Genomic DNA, 16,167 nt, shown 5'->3' on the forward strand with positions numbered 1-16,167 from the left:
TGAGCCTATATTAAAAAAAAAGCCCCAAATATCGGGACTTTCCCTATAAAATCAGGACATCTGATCACCCTAAACACACTTCACTTCAATGTCTCTGAAGAAGAACATCCAGTTGGCAATCCAGTAACACACTTCACTTCAGAGTCTCTGAAGACAAACATCCAGGTGGCAATCCAGGAACTCTTCCAACAGATTTCCTACATTTTTTGCAAAAATATATCCCATGTTGGCTGTGATAGAAGCTCCAACATGGACTCACCAAGAAGCTGAGCAGGAGGAGACATGTTTGGTTGCAATGATGGAAAGTGGGGTACCATTTTTAGGAAGCATGGCCTACAGCTACTGAGGCTGGCACTGTAGGGATATCCATTATTTTGGAACAGACAAACAGTTCGCTCTCAGTGCTGGCTACAGAATCCAGGTGGAATTAAGATGCTTTCAGAGTAGGAGCTAACTCACAATAAGCTTTAGAAACTGACATAGTAACCTTTTTTGAAGAACTGAAATGAGTAATTGGTCCAATATTGGATATTACCTCACCCCCATTGTCTCTCTAATATCTTGGGACTGACATGGCTACAACAACACAGCATATAATTCCTTTCTATGTTATTTAAAATGAAGTGCACTGGAATTTTTAATTATTGTTAATATTTATTCTCTTAGTGTATTATGAAAACATTTTCAGATCATTTTACTGGTTTTATAACAGTATTTATCTATTGGTCAATTTCTAGTTATTTATTTATGTTTTTATCAGAGATTTTATCTTTATTAAATTTTACATAAAAATTAAAATATAATTTTACTTTTAAAATAGCAGCTCATTATAGTGGTGATTTCTACTAATTTCATTTTTACAAAAATGAACCAATAAAAAGCCCATTATTGTTCTGTCTTAATATACCCATTCAACAAAAGTACTTAAGCACATGCCTAACCTTAAGCATATGAACAGTCCCATTGAAGTCAGTGCTTAAAGTTGTGAACATGCTTAAGTACATTGCCAAATCAGGACCTAAATTCACTGTGACTCTATGCACCACAACTTCAACTCAGTGCCCCTTTTGCACTTCAGTCCTTTGCCTGTTTATTTTTCCTCAAACACTAATCGCTGTGTGGGGTTGATGTTGAGTTGTCATAACACAGATGCACAAGGGGGCTAAATTAACGTTGGGTGGGCAACCCAAGTCTTACAATGTGTCGATTTCAAAGCAAGATTAGAACACAGTTTTCCTGTTTCCTGGTCCCTTAACAAATACACAAGTTTATGCTCTCACCATAAAGTTGCCAACTTTAATAATCTATTCTCAATCTGTAAACTGTATGATTGAAGCAGATTTATAATCTTGCCTCTCAGAAATGTTTCTAATCTCTGCCATAAAACACAGTTATAAGAAGAGCAGATGAGCTTTTGGGACAGTGTGTCCTGGCAGGCATGCTGCCCTCAGTTCCCTCCTGGCACTCCCAATAACATGTTTGCAGTCCAGAGTACTTACAGTTCCCCTGGCTGCAGTCCAATTTATTAACTCTTTAGGAGGTGTGGTCTACTTTGTCCCTTCAGGCCCAAGACCATCCCTCTTAGAGTTTCCAATTTCATCCTCAACTCAAGGCTTCAAATTTCTGGTTCCCTCTCCAGTTACCTCTGAGCTCGGGAGCCCCACCATTCCCACTTTGATCTACATTTCCTCCAGAAGATAACATCCAGCATTAAAGTGCCCCCTAATAACATGCTGGACATGGATTCAGTATTGACTTAGGGCCTAGTCCTCCAATTATTCAGGGTAGACTGCTTAGAGTGTCCTCATAAAAGTGTCACCTACTGCATCACCTGGATCACTTCCTGAAGCTCTGGGGCGTTTAAAAGGTCAGGACAAAGTGATGGTGCCTTCTACTCCATCCCTACCCACTTAGAAACACATTACAGGGTATTAACTTTCAAGCTGTCTGAAATATTGACTCTCAGCACCATGATCAGGGCCGGCTCCAGGCACCAGCCGAGCAAGCTGGTGATTGGGGCAGCAGCTTGTAGGAGGCGGCATTCCGCCCAATCCTAGGGCGGCATGGCCGCTTTTTTTTTTTTTTTTGTTCCGCTCCGGCCGCCCTGTAGGGGGCGGCGGCGTGGAGGACGGGAGCGCCCTGCAGCAAGCTCGGCAGGGCAGCCTGCGTCCTTCCCTCCCAGCTGACTGGAGCGGCGCGGAGCCTCCCGGCAGGCGGCGCAGTGGTCGGGGCCTCGTGGCAGCGCCCCGCTGAAGCCCTGGCTGCCCCCCTTCTCTCTCCCCCCCCGCTCCCTCCCCTTCCCCCCGCTAGCCGGGGCACATCTGCAGGGCAGGGAGTCCCCCTGCACCCTGCCTCCAGCCGCACCGCAGGTTTTTTTTTTTTTTTGCTTTGCCGTTCTGGCCGCTGCGTTTTTTTTTTTTTTTGCTTGGGCGGCCAGAAAGCCAGAGCCGGCCCTGACCATGATGCCATGTGCCACAACTGTGTTATGTAGAAATGCACAAGTTTGTCCAATCAGACAAATATTCAAAAGATGAAATTATGATAATATTCTCATAGTGGTTCTCAAATTTATTTGATTTCTCCCCACCTTCTTTGTGTCTAGTAGTTTACGTCCCCCCTCCTGCCACACAAGTACATATACTGATAACAAATATCAACATGAAACTCTCACTAATATTAAAAACAGTAAGTCATTGATTCAAACAGAGCCATTTAAGTATATGGTAATGTACATTTTAAGTGAGATACTGCTTACTGGCATCACACCGTTGTTACTAGTGTGATGGGTGCACCTGTTTTTTGGAGCACAGAAATTTCACAAATTGCACCAATAAGCCAATGATCGATTGTAATAAGAGCAAACGCAAAACTGCGATTGTGGTCCATGCTTACAATTAAATGTGCACACCATGTCGTAGCAAACAGATTAACATACATATGGCAATGACTTTGTATAATGCTATGCAAGCATAGCAGAAATCCATCAAATCCATGTCAAATGCACAGCACCATCTGGAGACCTGATATGTCTGGAGGAATCAGCTTTGCTAGTTATTCATTGGTGTGGGTAAAATGCCTGCGGTAAGTTTTTTATTTTCCCCAAAAAGCTTCTCACACTTCCCCAGAATATATTCCGTGCCTCTCCAGGGGGTGTTCCCCTCAGTTTGAGAACCTCTGATTTAGATAAAACCTTATATCTGGGAATCTCTAAGCCCTTTGCTAAACCTTAATTATCTATAAACTTATGTCAAATATTACTATTCCCATCTTATAGATAAACTGTGGCTTTGAAAGTATAACTGACTTGTTCAATATCATAGAGTGACAGCCAGAATTAGAACTCAGAGTCCATGAGGCCAGGCTTTCAATCTAAATCAACCATGCTGGGTGTCTTTATTATACAATTCTAAATGTTTTACACTGGGTGGGGGGGTCTGCTATATACGTTACTAATGTCTTACTCAACAGAAAAAAAAGTTACAATGAAATAGAAAAGGGGAAATATACTGACAGAGATGCAATAGCCTTGAAAACAACCAGAAATCACATAACATGAATTTTACCTTCAAAAGGGAAGACATAAAACTACCAAACAGTTCCAAATGTATAGGCCTGGAAGGATTGCCCTGAATGGAGGGTTTCTTGTTCCTTTCTTTATCGTGTATTCTGTACCACTACTTCAATTTTTATGGTAAAATCTTGGCTCTTAATTATGAAACAACTTTGCTGTGCAGGTTCCCATTTACCTTGTTACTTATGGGACTGATTCTTCATAATGTCTAACTGTTTCATTATCGACATCTGTGCAAGGGAACCCTATTCCCCCTCATTCAATTGTCCAGTGACTAGTACATACCCCAGTGTGCGAGATGCTACACTAGCTTCTTCCTTCTTGGGGACACCACTCATTGCTTGGCTCAGTTGCCCCTCCTGTGAGAAAACACATCCTAGGGGATCAAAAAAAAAAAGAGAGGAATACTCCACCAGAACTCCTCACACAGTTCCATTCAACTTGTTTCACCAGGATTGGGGTGGTGGTGAAGTTTGCCCCATTTCCCATGGAACCAGCTTCTTTTCCCAAATACGGAAAATTCTCAGGTTTCTATGTAGAATGCAGGGAATATTCAGGATCTCTGCACAGGCGCTCTTTGCTTTTGCATCTATTCAGGAGCACGGGAGCCCCTTCTGATCTCTAGTAGCTTAGCTCCATGACAGCCACACTACTAGTATTCCATCAGGCTACAGCTTCCCCTGGGATTTCCATTAAAGAATAATCTATGTGGGGCTGGTGGAAGGGAGATGTAGCTCATAGGGTGCACCCTCAGCACAGTCCAGCCTAGTCCCTTCCCACTCACCTCCATATTTCTAATTCCATGCAGAACAACTCCTGCAACCCAGGAAAGGAGGGAACGATGCTTGTAGGCAGCTGACTCTATATGCCAATACTCACACACACACACACACACATTCTCTCCCTCCCCCTGCCCCTTCCCCTCTCCCAACCCAGGGCAGATCAGAGGCACTGCCACAACAACTCCTCCAAGTATGGATCTTGGAGGCAAGAGCTGAGGGCTTTACAACTAACTAATTTTCCCCGTGGAACTACACTACCTATATGCTTACTCGCTTTTAATATACGGATTTATTTAAAAAGATTTCTCTTTACTAGCATGACTATTTATTTAATTTGTTACTAAGAGTTTGTAAATATGCATCCTTCTTAACTGGTTTCTCTCTTTTAATCATCCTCTTTTGGGGCTTGATCTTACTATGGGATATGCTATGCTCCCAGAAGTCCCACTGAAAATTGTGAGAGAATAAGATGCATAAATTCATGGCAGTACTGGAATTCTGATATTTTAGGTTCACACTCCAATGCTTTCATGTCTTGAAAGACACATTGCCAAACAGTTAAGGCCTCAAATATAGATTACATGAAAAGAATGTGCATATTGCTCCTGGGGGGGGATTTAGCCAAACCAATATAATTATACATGTGGTCATGAGGTTTTTTCCATTTTTCATTTCAGTGAAAATAGCTTTCTTTTTTGGATTACAATAACCAAACCACTTTCCTATAGAGATGGAAACTCCAACGCACCAGCCTCAGGCTGGGACATAAGAAGAAGAAAGTGAAGCTGACCAAAGGAATTTAATTTGATTGACTAGACCAGTCTACTTTACCAGTCCTCGCTGAGTGAAATGCAAAAGTTTAAAACCAATGATAAAAAGCGTATATGGTGCAAAGTCAATTAGATTTTAAAAATAATGGCCTTTTTCATAATATAGGTTGTTAATAAGAAAGTGAAAGGAAAGTAAATATTTTATCATGAAAACCTGCTTCTAGCCAAAATAGAAAATTCACCCAACCCATCCATATGGGACTTCCTTCATTTTACAAATCCACATACAGTTTTAAGTGAGGTTTTACTCTGAAAACTAAAAGAACGAGGAGTACTTCTGGCACGTTAGAGACTAACAAATTTATTTGAGCATAAGCTTTCGTGGGCTAAAACCCACTTCATTGGATGCAAGCAGTGGAAAATACAGTAGGAAGATATATATACACAGAGGACATGAAAAATTGGGTGTTGCCATACTAACTCTAACGAGAGTAATCAGTTAAGGTGGGTTATTCTCAGCAGGAGAAAAAAAACTTTTGTAGTGATAATCAGGATGGCCCATTTCCAACAGTTGACAAGAAGGTGTGAGTAACAGTAGGGGGAAAAATTAGCATGGGGAAATAGGTTTTACTTTGTGTAATGACCCATCCACTCCCAGTCTTTATTCAAGCCTAATTTAATGGTGTCAAATTTGCAAATTAATTAATTAATTAATTAATTAAAGTAACAGAACGCCATTAGCCGTCACCATCAGCCCCCAACTAAAATCTCTCCAGCGCATCATCAAGGATCTACAACCTATCCTGAAGGACGATCCCTCACTCTCACAGATCTTGAGAGACAGACCAGTCCTTGCCTACAGACAGCCCCCCAACCTGAAGCAAATACTCACCAGCAACCACACAGCATACAACAAAAATACTAACGCAGGAACCTATCCTTGCAACAAAGCCCGTTGCCAACTCTGTCCACATATCTATTCAGGGGACACCATCATAGGACCTAATCACATCAGCCACACTATCAGAGGCTCGTTCACCTGCACATCTACCAATGTGATATATGCCATCATGTGCCAGCAATGCCCCTCTGCCATGTACATTGGCCAAACTGGACAGTCTCTACGCAAAAGAATAAATGGACACAAATCAGATGTCAAGAATTGTCTCCCAAGATCTGTGAGAATGAGAGATCGTCCTTCAGGATAGGCTGTAGATCCTTGGTGATGCGCTGGAGAGGTTTTAGCTGGGGGCTGAAGGTGACAGCTAGTGGCGTTCTGTTACTTTCTTTAATTAATTAATTAATTGGAATTAATTTGCAAACTTGACACCATTAAATTAGGCTTGAATAAAGACTGGGAGTGGATGGGTCATTACACAAAGTAAAACCTATATCCCCATGCTAATTTTTCCCCCTACTGTTACTCACACCTTCTTGTCAACTGTTGGAAATGGGCCATCCTGATTATCACTACAAAAGTTTTTTTTTCTCCTGCTGAGAATAACCCACCTTAACTGATTACTCTCTTTATAGTTAGTATGGCAACACCCATTTTTTCATGTCTTCTGTGTATATATATATCTTCCTACTGTATTTTCCACTGCATGCATCCGATGAAGTGGGTTTTAGCCCACGAAAGCTTATGCTCAAATAAATTTGTTAGTCTCTAAGGTGCCACAAGTACTCCTCGTTCTTTTTGCTGATACAGACTAACACGGCTACCACTCTGAAATCTGAAAACTAAATGATTTTTTAAACAAAAAGCAGCACTATGGGTTCCATGTTTAGTGTATCTGACTCCATCTCCAACACACTCAATTTTCAAGTAGAAAAAATGTCTTAACATCCAGCAATGCAAAAGAATATAATAGCCAGCTGCCCCACCCCTTCCTCCCGTAGAAGTTGAGTCTCTGCAAGACTATTATGAATAAAAGTTTAATTTTAGTCACTAGAGTTCACATAACTTTGATAATTATAATTATTTGTTGCATCACAATTACTCAAAACTGGACATTTTAACTAGTGTAAAGAAACTTTCTAAGTCTGGTCTGTTGTAAATTGTAATTATTCCCAATGGAAAAAAGTTATCTTTACAATTAAAAGAGGTTCCTAAGTAATTTAGAAACATGATTAGTTAAACCAGGGTGAAGAAGAAAAGAAAATATTACCGACTAATGTAAAGATTGGTAGAGACTCAAAGACAAGTCCACAGGAGCATGTTGAGATTATGTGTTCCATAGGATATATCACGAATATTATCTGGAAAGAGGATTTTTGTTTCTCTTGGACTTGCTGTTATTATGCTACAGAAGAAAGTTTTCTGTGGGTCTATGTGCTCCATGCTGACATCTGCATGTAGACAGTTCTGAGTAATCTATTATAATTTATTTGTAATGCAGTAGTGCTCAGGGTCGTAAGCAAAATCAGAGCACTATTCTGCTAAGCTCACTGTACAAAGACATACAGTAAAAGACAGTTCCTACCTGAAAAAAGCTAAAAGACAAGACATAACATGTAGGTGTAGCATGCAGTGGAGGAGGTGATGGGGATGGATAGAAAAAAGAAACAATATTAAGAACACATTGTTATGCCACATTTAGGCATAAGCCTTCTGAGTCATTCTGGCCAGCAAAGGACTAGTCCTTGGGATCTGGCCCCAAACCTCTCCAAGTGTGTTTACTCTTCCATTATCAGTTTATGTACTCATTAAACTACTTTGATTAGTAAAGTTTAAAGGGAGTTCTGAATTAAGGTTAGGAGGAGATGGGGACACAGATGGCCTTTTACAAGGGACTTTCATGTCTTAGTACAGCTAAACTGATCTATTTTCAGTTTGGGAAATGTTTCAGATCAAAAGGAAATTTGCTATAGCAATAACATAAATAATACCAGATATTAGGCAACTTGTTATGCTTTTAATAATTTGCTCACTTTCTTTTAAAAAGGAAAGAAACACTGAAAAGTACCAACTAACAGAAGTATTTAAAAAAAAAACAGAAAAGTAAAAATAAAAAGTCCTAATTAGCGAATGGGAACCTTGAGATGCAGAATGTGATGAAAGAAAAACTACAGAATACTTAAATTCAGAGACATGGGTAAAAATACCACACATCAGCCTATGAAAGACATTGCACAATCTCCAGTCTTCCAGTCTCTACACACAAACAGGGAATCTAAGTCATCATCAGCATGACCACCCGGAGTTTCCTGCACATTTGCCTTGTCCTGCTCTTCACCGAAAACTCATCTGTGGACTGTAACATGCTTCACTTCCAGCAAAACAAAGTGAACCAAGCTAGTTTACAGCTTCTGGAAAAAATGGGAGGACAATTTCCTGTGCAATGTCTAAATGAAAATTCAAACTTCATATCCCTCCAGAATGTTCTCAGCTCCAGAGAGTTCCAGAAGGAGAATGCCATGGTGGCAATCCAGGAGATCCTCCAACAGATCTTCAATATCTTCAGCAAAAGTCACATCCAAACTGCCTGGGACAGGAGTTCCATAGTTGCATTCCAAAATGGACTTCACCAGCAAATTGAGCTGCTGAAGACATGGTTCGATGGAGAAAAAAAGATGGAGACAACCTACCCACAAAATGAGGACTTCACCAGGCTGAAAGTGAAGAAATATTTCCATATGGTAGACAATTTCCTGAAAGAAAAGCAATACAGCCTGTGTGCCTGGGAGATCATGCGTGAGGAAATGAGAAGGCTTAAAAATTAAGGTATTTTACAAAACACTTTTTTTAGAATAATTGAAATAAATAGTTTTGGGGAAAGACAGGTAAAACGTGCTGTGCTTTCATTTAAAAACTATTCTATAGGTTCTGTTGTATCCTTTATTAGCGAATATCCTGTTTATATTGCTGATATACAAAAGTGAAATATGCACCTCATATAATATATCCAGGGATATGACATTGTTCAATAGATTGATGAAATGGACAGGGGAATAAAAACTGGCCTGCTCTTAACAAATACCAATCAAGATAACATTCCACTCATAACACCTGAAAATCCATCCCTTTTTATCCCATGCTCTCTTTAGATCTAGGTCTTCTGCAGGGGAAGACAGGCAAGATTCCCTATCTGCTTTCACTGGCTCTGTTCACCTATAAAGTTTAACAGTTTTAGTAAAACCTTTTGTAAAAAGAGTTTCTTTGTTAGGCTTACTGGAAGACAACTTAGGACTTATGATACAGAATCATCATCATTTTCTAAATATTTCACTATTGAAGTGTTGTCTCTGTTTGAACCATTTTCCTCTTTCATTGCAGCTCGTGATGGTGGGCACTTTTACTACTGAAGTAATGAAATCAGCTGAATGAAACTGCACCCTATGCTGGAATCTTTTCTGTCTCAGTTGCTGCTTCTAATAATTACTTTTACAAAGTTTGTACCTTGAATTAAGCAGCAGACTCACTCAGATATATTTTATATATTAGGTTTTCTTACCTTAATGTTTTGCTCACTTTTTAAATGCAAAAAGTAGAATGCCTCAAACTGCTTTAATTTACTCTCTTTCTCTACTATGAAAATATTTTCAGATCATTTTTCTGGATTGGTCATAATTTATCCACAGGCCAACTTTTATTTATTTATTTATACATATACTTATTGCCCGTATTTATATTTATATTTATATTTATAAATAAAATTATTTTATTCAAACTATAAATCTACTACAGAAATGGTCTGAGTTAATTACATAAAAATTATGATATCTTAAAATATTTACATATTTACCAAAACATTTACCTCAGAAGTGGTTTACTTTAAGTTCACAATTCCCTAGAGAATACCACCAATTGTGTGGTAATCAATCTTTCCATTATATGGTGTGAATCTGCATCCCTTGTACTTCCAAACTACTATTGCCAGGAACTGATGTCTTAGATGTTCAGGGCCAGGAGTGCAGGACCAGGCCCTCATTGTTATCTCCTGATATTTACTGAATTTATTCCAACTGTACCTGTACATATCAGACACTCTGGGCACGTCTTCACTACCCGCCGGATCGGCGGGTAGCAATCGATCTATTGGGGATCGACTTATCGCATCTAGTGAAGACGCGATAAAATCGATCCCCGATGGCTCTGCCGTCAACTCCAGAAATCCACCGTGGCAAGAGGCGGAAGCGGAGTCGATGGCGGCGCGGCAGCGGTCGACTCGCCGCCGTCCTCACAGCCAGGTAAATCGACCTAAAATACGCAACTTCAGCTACGCTATTCACGTAGCTGAAGTTGCGTATCTTAGGTCGATCCCCCCCGTAGTGTAGACCTAGCCTCTGATTCTGAAGAGTCTAACAAGACTAGTTTTTTTCTGAGATCCTTTCAAAATCAAGCCTGCGTTTCATATAATAATAAAATATTTCTTAAATGAAGATGAAGTAATAAGAATAAAATACAAATCTCAATTATTGCTATTAATACCTTGAACTTATATAGAGCAGATGTCAGAGTATTTTATAACCAAATCCTTATGCCCTTATTCACAATAGTATTTCCATTAAAACAAAATCCAAAGTGAATTACTTCTGTGGTGTGGGAACAAGTCACTAGCTGGCATTATTGAAGACAGACATGCCTCTCCTGTTGATCTCAGGCATTCTCAACCATTTTTATAGTGTGGAAGAGGGCTTTTCAAACTATTGAGATGTTTATACATTATGAAAATGATTGTTTCATGGACCAGCTTCCCTGCCATTAGCGATCATATTCACAGAAATAATAGAAATGTAAGAGTGGAGGGGACCTTGATAGGTCCTCTAGTTCAGTCCCCTGCACTGAGGCAAGACTACGTATTATCTAGACCATCCCTGGCAACAACCTCCCTAGGGCTATGTACACATTACAGTTTAAGTCAGTATAAGTTATGTCGCTCAGGGTGGGAATAAGCCACTGTCCTGAGTGATGTAAATTATGCCGACCTAAGCACCGACATAACTACTGCCACTCGTGGTGGCTGGAGTAATTAAGTCGACAGGAGAGCTCTCTCCCGTTGGCTTAAAGCATCTGCACTAGCCGCGCTACAGCAACGCCACTGTAAACTGTGTAGTTGAGTGATAGCCTAAGTGGTTTGTTCCAGTGCTTAACTACCCTAACAGTTAGGAAGTTTTTCCTGATGTCCAACCTAAATCTCCCTTGCTGCAATTTAAGCCCACTGCTTCTTGCCCTATCCTTAGAGGTTAAGAAGAACAATTTTTTTCTGCCTCCTCCTCGTAAAAACCTTTTATGTACTTGAAAACTGTTATCATGTTCCCCTCAGTCTTCTCTTCTCCAGGCTAAACAAACCCAATTTTTTCAATCTTCCCTCATAGATCATGTTTTCTAGACCATTTTTGTTGCTCTCCTCTGTGCTTTCTCCAATTTGTCCACATCTTTCCTGAAGCATGGTGCCCAGAACTGAACACAATACTCAGTTGAGCCCTTATCAGTTCTGAGCAAAGTGGAAGAATTATTCTCATGTCTTTCATACAACAGTCCTGCTAATACAACTCAGAATGCTGCTCACTTTTTTGCTATTGTTGACTCATATTTAGTTTGTGATCCACTATAACCCCCAAATTCTTTTCTGTAGTACTCCTTCCTAGACAGTCATTTCCCATTTTGTATTTGTGCAATTGATTATTCCTTCCTAAGTGTAAGACTTTGCATCTGTCCTTATTGAATTTCATCCCATTTAATTCAGACCATTTCTCCAGTTTGTCAAGATCATTTTTAATTCTAATCCTGTCCTCCAAAGCACTTGCAACCCCTCCCAGTTTGGTATCATCTGCAAACTTTATAAGTGTACTCTCTATACCGTTATCCAAATCCTGTATTATTTTCCCAAAAGATATCTGGGTAGTTGAAGTCTCTCATCACCACTAAGTCCCGTGTTTTGGATGATTTTGTTAGGTGTTCCAAAATAGTCTCCTTTACCTCTTCTTCCGGGTGAGGTGGTCTATAGTAGACCCCTACCATGATATTGCCCTTGTTTTTTCACCCCTTTTACCTTACTCAGAGACGTTCAACAGGTCTACCTCCCCCTTCTATCTCAACCTCAGTGCAAGTGTATACATATTTTATACACAAGGCAATGCCTTCTCTCTTTTTGCCTTTGCCTATCCTTCCTGAGGGATAGCTCAGTGGTTTGAGCATTGGCCTGCTAAACTCAGGATTATGAGTTCAGTCATTGAGGGGGCCACTTAGGGATCTAGGGCAAAATCAGCACTTGGTCCTGCTAGTGAAGGCCGGGGGCTGGACTCCATGACCTTTATTTTAGGGGGGAGGGATAGCTCAGTGGTTTGAGCATTGAGTTCAATCCTTGAGAGGGCCATTTAGGGATCTGGGGCAAAAATCTGTCTGGGGATTAGTCCTGCTTTGAGCAGGGGGTTGGACTAGATGACCTCCTGAGGTCTCTTTCAACCCTGATATTCTATGATTCCTGAACAAGCTGTATCCTTCTATACCAATATTCCAGTCATGTGAATTATTCCACCAAGTTTCTGGGATGCCAGTTATGTCATATTTGTGATTATTCACTAGTATTTCTCGTTCTTCCTGTTTATTCCCCATATTTCTTGCATTAGTATACAGACATCTAAGATGTTTGTTAGATTTCCCCTCTATATTCCCTCTTGTCTCTCCTAGCCCATGCCATAATTTCCTATGTTCCCCCCCCAGATTCCGACCCTTCACCCAGGTCTCCACATTTGGACTTAACTATGGGCTTTTGTCTCCTGCCCCCATCGAACCTGGCTTAAAGCCCACCTCACTAAATTAGCTTGTCTGTATCCAAAGATGCTCTTCCCCTTCCTTGATACATGAACCCCATCTCTGCTCAGCAGTCCTTCTTCCCGAAAGAGAATCCCATGGTTGAGGAAGCCAAAGCCCTGCTGACAATACCATTCATGCAGCCACGTATTTACCTCCAGGATGTGTCTGTCTCAGCCGAGACCACTTCCCTTAACTAGAAGCATCGATGAGAACACCCCCTGCACTCCCTGCTCATTCACCCTCACTCCCAGAGACCTGTAGTCACTTCTGATCTTCTCAGGGCCATACCTTGCAATTAGTGCCTACATGGATAAGCAGCATGGGGTAGTAGTCAGAGGGCAAGACAATCCTCAGCAATATTTCAGTAGCATTTTGGATACGAGCCTCTGGCAGGTAGCATGCCTCCCAGGATGCCAGGCCAGGCCCTTAGAAGGGAGTCACCAACCACGAACACATTTTGTTTCCTCTTGGGAGTGGTGGCTACAATCCTTCCAGCCTGGGGGCACATGGATTCTCCTCCTTCCCCTTTGGGGGTGATTCCTCATCCCTCATTGCCAGGGCAGCATACAGATTTTTTCTCTCTCTCTGGATGGTGGATTGGGAGTAACAGTGGAGTACTGCCTGCTGCCAGAAGTAAACAGCAGCCAGCTTCCGCCCTGTAAAGGAGCAGTTTCCTTCTCCCCTTGTGGTGCAACTACAGTCCTCTCCAGCTGGATTTTTTTTCCAAACTTGGAGGTCTCCATATGCATATTTTTAATGAATTCCTCCTCTGCATGGATGCTCCTCAGCCTAGCCATCTCCTCTTGTAGCTCTCCCACCTGCCCCTGTAGCTCTCTGACCTGCCTCCTGAGGATTTTACCAGTAGCACCTGTCATATTGGATGGTCCCTCCAGTCTGGTTTTCTATGATGGGGAAATGCAGTCCACAGTCTGCAAATCCACATTTGTAGAGGCATCCATATTATGGGTTGGGCTAAATTTAATTGACACTGGTGGGTGTAACAGCCACCCTTCATTTGGGAAAAATGTAAGAAACTGTTAAGCTCTTTTATGCAACCAAATAGCTGAAACAGCAGCCTCCATCTAAAACACAGGCACCTGTCACCATCCAAAACAAAGGCTCATGTAAAGCATATGTGGGAGGATGGGTTTAACTGGACCTTGTTTTGTGAAGGTCTGTGTGTCTGTGAAAGAAAGGCACAAAGTCAAGAAAAGCGGAGCTAGATGTCACCATGGAAACAGCCACACAGGCACTGGAAGCTTGGCCCCGAGAAAAAAGCTAGAAAAACCAAGTGCTGGCTAGAAAGGAACTTGAACCTGTGAGCAAAGAAATTGTATCCTGCTGTTTGACTCCTGCTGTGTTCAGGGAAACATGACTTTGTACATTCTTTATAAATAAGCAGAACTGCATCAAAAATACCTGCTTCCATCATCAATTTCTCCTCCTAACCTAAACAACCCACTCGACCCCGAATTTCAGCTAACCATTTGGGTCAAAAAGGGGTAATAGTATAATATCCCTGTGGCAACTACAGTAGATGTTTATATTGCCAAGTAAAATTAGAATAGTATATATTCTTAACTGTCTGTAATATTCTAGACCAGACAGAAACAAGGAGTGCCAGGACAAAGGGGTAATAGTATAATATCCCTGTGGCAACTACAGTAGATGTTTATATTGCCAAGTAAAATTAGAATAGTATATATTCTTAACTGTCTGTAATATTCTAGACCAGACAGAAACAAGGAGTGCCAGGACAATCTCACCTGACAGTTCTTCAGGGCCTGCCATCAAACATTCTACAGACCACGAGTGCTGGTGATCCAGAGACTACAGCATGTGAATCACTGTTATAGCTGCATAGGAGTTAATTATTTAAATGAATGCTTATTGTTAGTTCTGGTGCAGTTCTTTCCAGAAATTGTGGGTCACCAATAAAAATCTGTTAATGTATAAATCTCTGACTAAAATTAATTCTCGTATGTAGCTGCTGCACACAGATTATATACACACAAGCAAATAAAGCCAACAGGATTTGGCCCTACCAAGTAAGAAAGGGATATGAAAGGAGGATTTTGCAACCCCCCCAAATCAGCCACTTTCATGAGGTAACACTCATTTGGTTAGCAGCATGCAGCAACACTAGAAATTAGTGCACAAGAGGAAGTGAAGAAAAATTCTATATCTATATGAAACTGCAAGAAGAACATAATTGTATTGGAATATGAATAACTGAGTTGGAATTCAGCCAGGAAACTGGAATTAACACTCCTAAAATGTCAGGGATCTTCAATGACCTCACTGCTGAAGGTCTTTGTTTTACTTACATAAAAGAAAATGGCACCATTCAGCACCACAGTACCCCAACACCAAGATGGACAGGCATTCCATAATGACATGGGGCCTACTGTTGCAGCACTTAAGCAAGTGAAACTCTCACTAAAGTCAGTGATGGATGAAGCCATTTATAGTGCCTGATCCAAAGTCAATTGCAGTTAATGGGAATTTTTCCATTAACTCCACAGGGCTTTCCATCAGGCTCATAGACTGCAGGAATAGCTCCACACAAATTGCCATGCGCCACATTACAAACACTACTTCCTGAAGATTTTAGGTGCTCTTTGGAATGTCAGGGAAAGTGGTAGTCATCTACAGTAGTAGCGATGTGGTCCATCCCTGCCCAGCTAGTAGAATATTACATAGTCTTGAAGTAACTTTCAGGCTGTATGAAAAGTCATCTCACATCACTGTCATGTGATGTGTCTTTGCTGTTTTATGTGGCAAAACCCAAGTTTGTCCTATTAGTTAAATAAAGACAGAGTGAAACTCTGGCCCCTTTGAAGTCAATAGCAAAACTGTCATTAACTCCAATAAGGCCAGGATTTCTCCCACGGTGATAGTAATTTGCATTCCATCAGAAATCTCAACGTGCTTTACAAAACATTAACAACATAAAAAGTTATGTTGTCATCTGAAATTGGTGTCATTTTCTGTATGTGTATGAATCTAAATGTAGTCTTGACCCCTTAGAAGTATTCCTGATAGCTCTGTGGCAGGCCAAAGAACAAACAAATAAAAGCCAGGCCTTTGGACTTCAAAAGATATTTACCCTGTTAGGAGCTTTGTTTCAGTTTGCCCCAGCAAGTCACTCCCAACTATCCACACTCTTTTTAGAAACTGGTGCAGATCCTCCTTAGAGATGTTTGCCTTTAAAACAATTACAAAGCAAAACAAACTAAGACAAAAGGGTTAACTTGGGTACATTTTCAGGAAAAAAAATCTCAT

At 40.8% G+C, this 16,167-nt stretch overlaps 1 protein-coding gene across 1 annotated transcript; it reads left to right on the forward strand.

Moving 5' to 3' along the window:
• Positions 1 to 8,312: 8,312 nt before the first annotated feature.
• LOC135879882 (interferon beta-like) lies at positions 8,313 to 8,846 on the forward strand. Its single transcript, XM_065405915.1, has one exon. It carries the CDS (start codon positions 8,313 to 8,315, stop codon positions 8,844 to 8,846), a length of 534 nt encoding a protein of 177 aa, XP_065261987.1.
• The last annotated feature ends 7,321 nt before the right edge of the window (positions 8,847 to 16,167 follow it).

The sequence above is a fragment of the Emys orbicularis genome, chromosome 6 (assembly GCF_028017835.1).
Source record: "Emys orbicularis isolate rEmyOrb1 chromosome 6, rEmyOrb1.hap1, whole genome shotgun sequence".
Classification (NCBI taxonomy): Eukaryota; Metazoa; Chordata; order Testudines; family Emydidae; genus Emys; species Emys orbicularis.

Coding starts and splice junctions, on each gene's coding strand:
- LOC135879882 (XM_065405915.1), top strand. CDS start 8,313: ATGACCACCCGGAGTTTCCTGCACATTTGCCTTGTCCTGCTCTTCACC.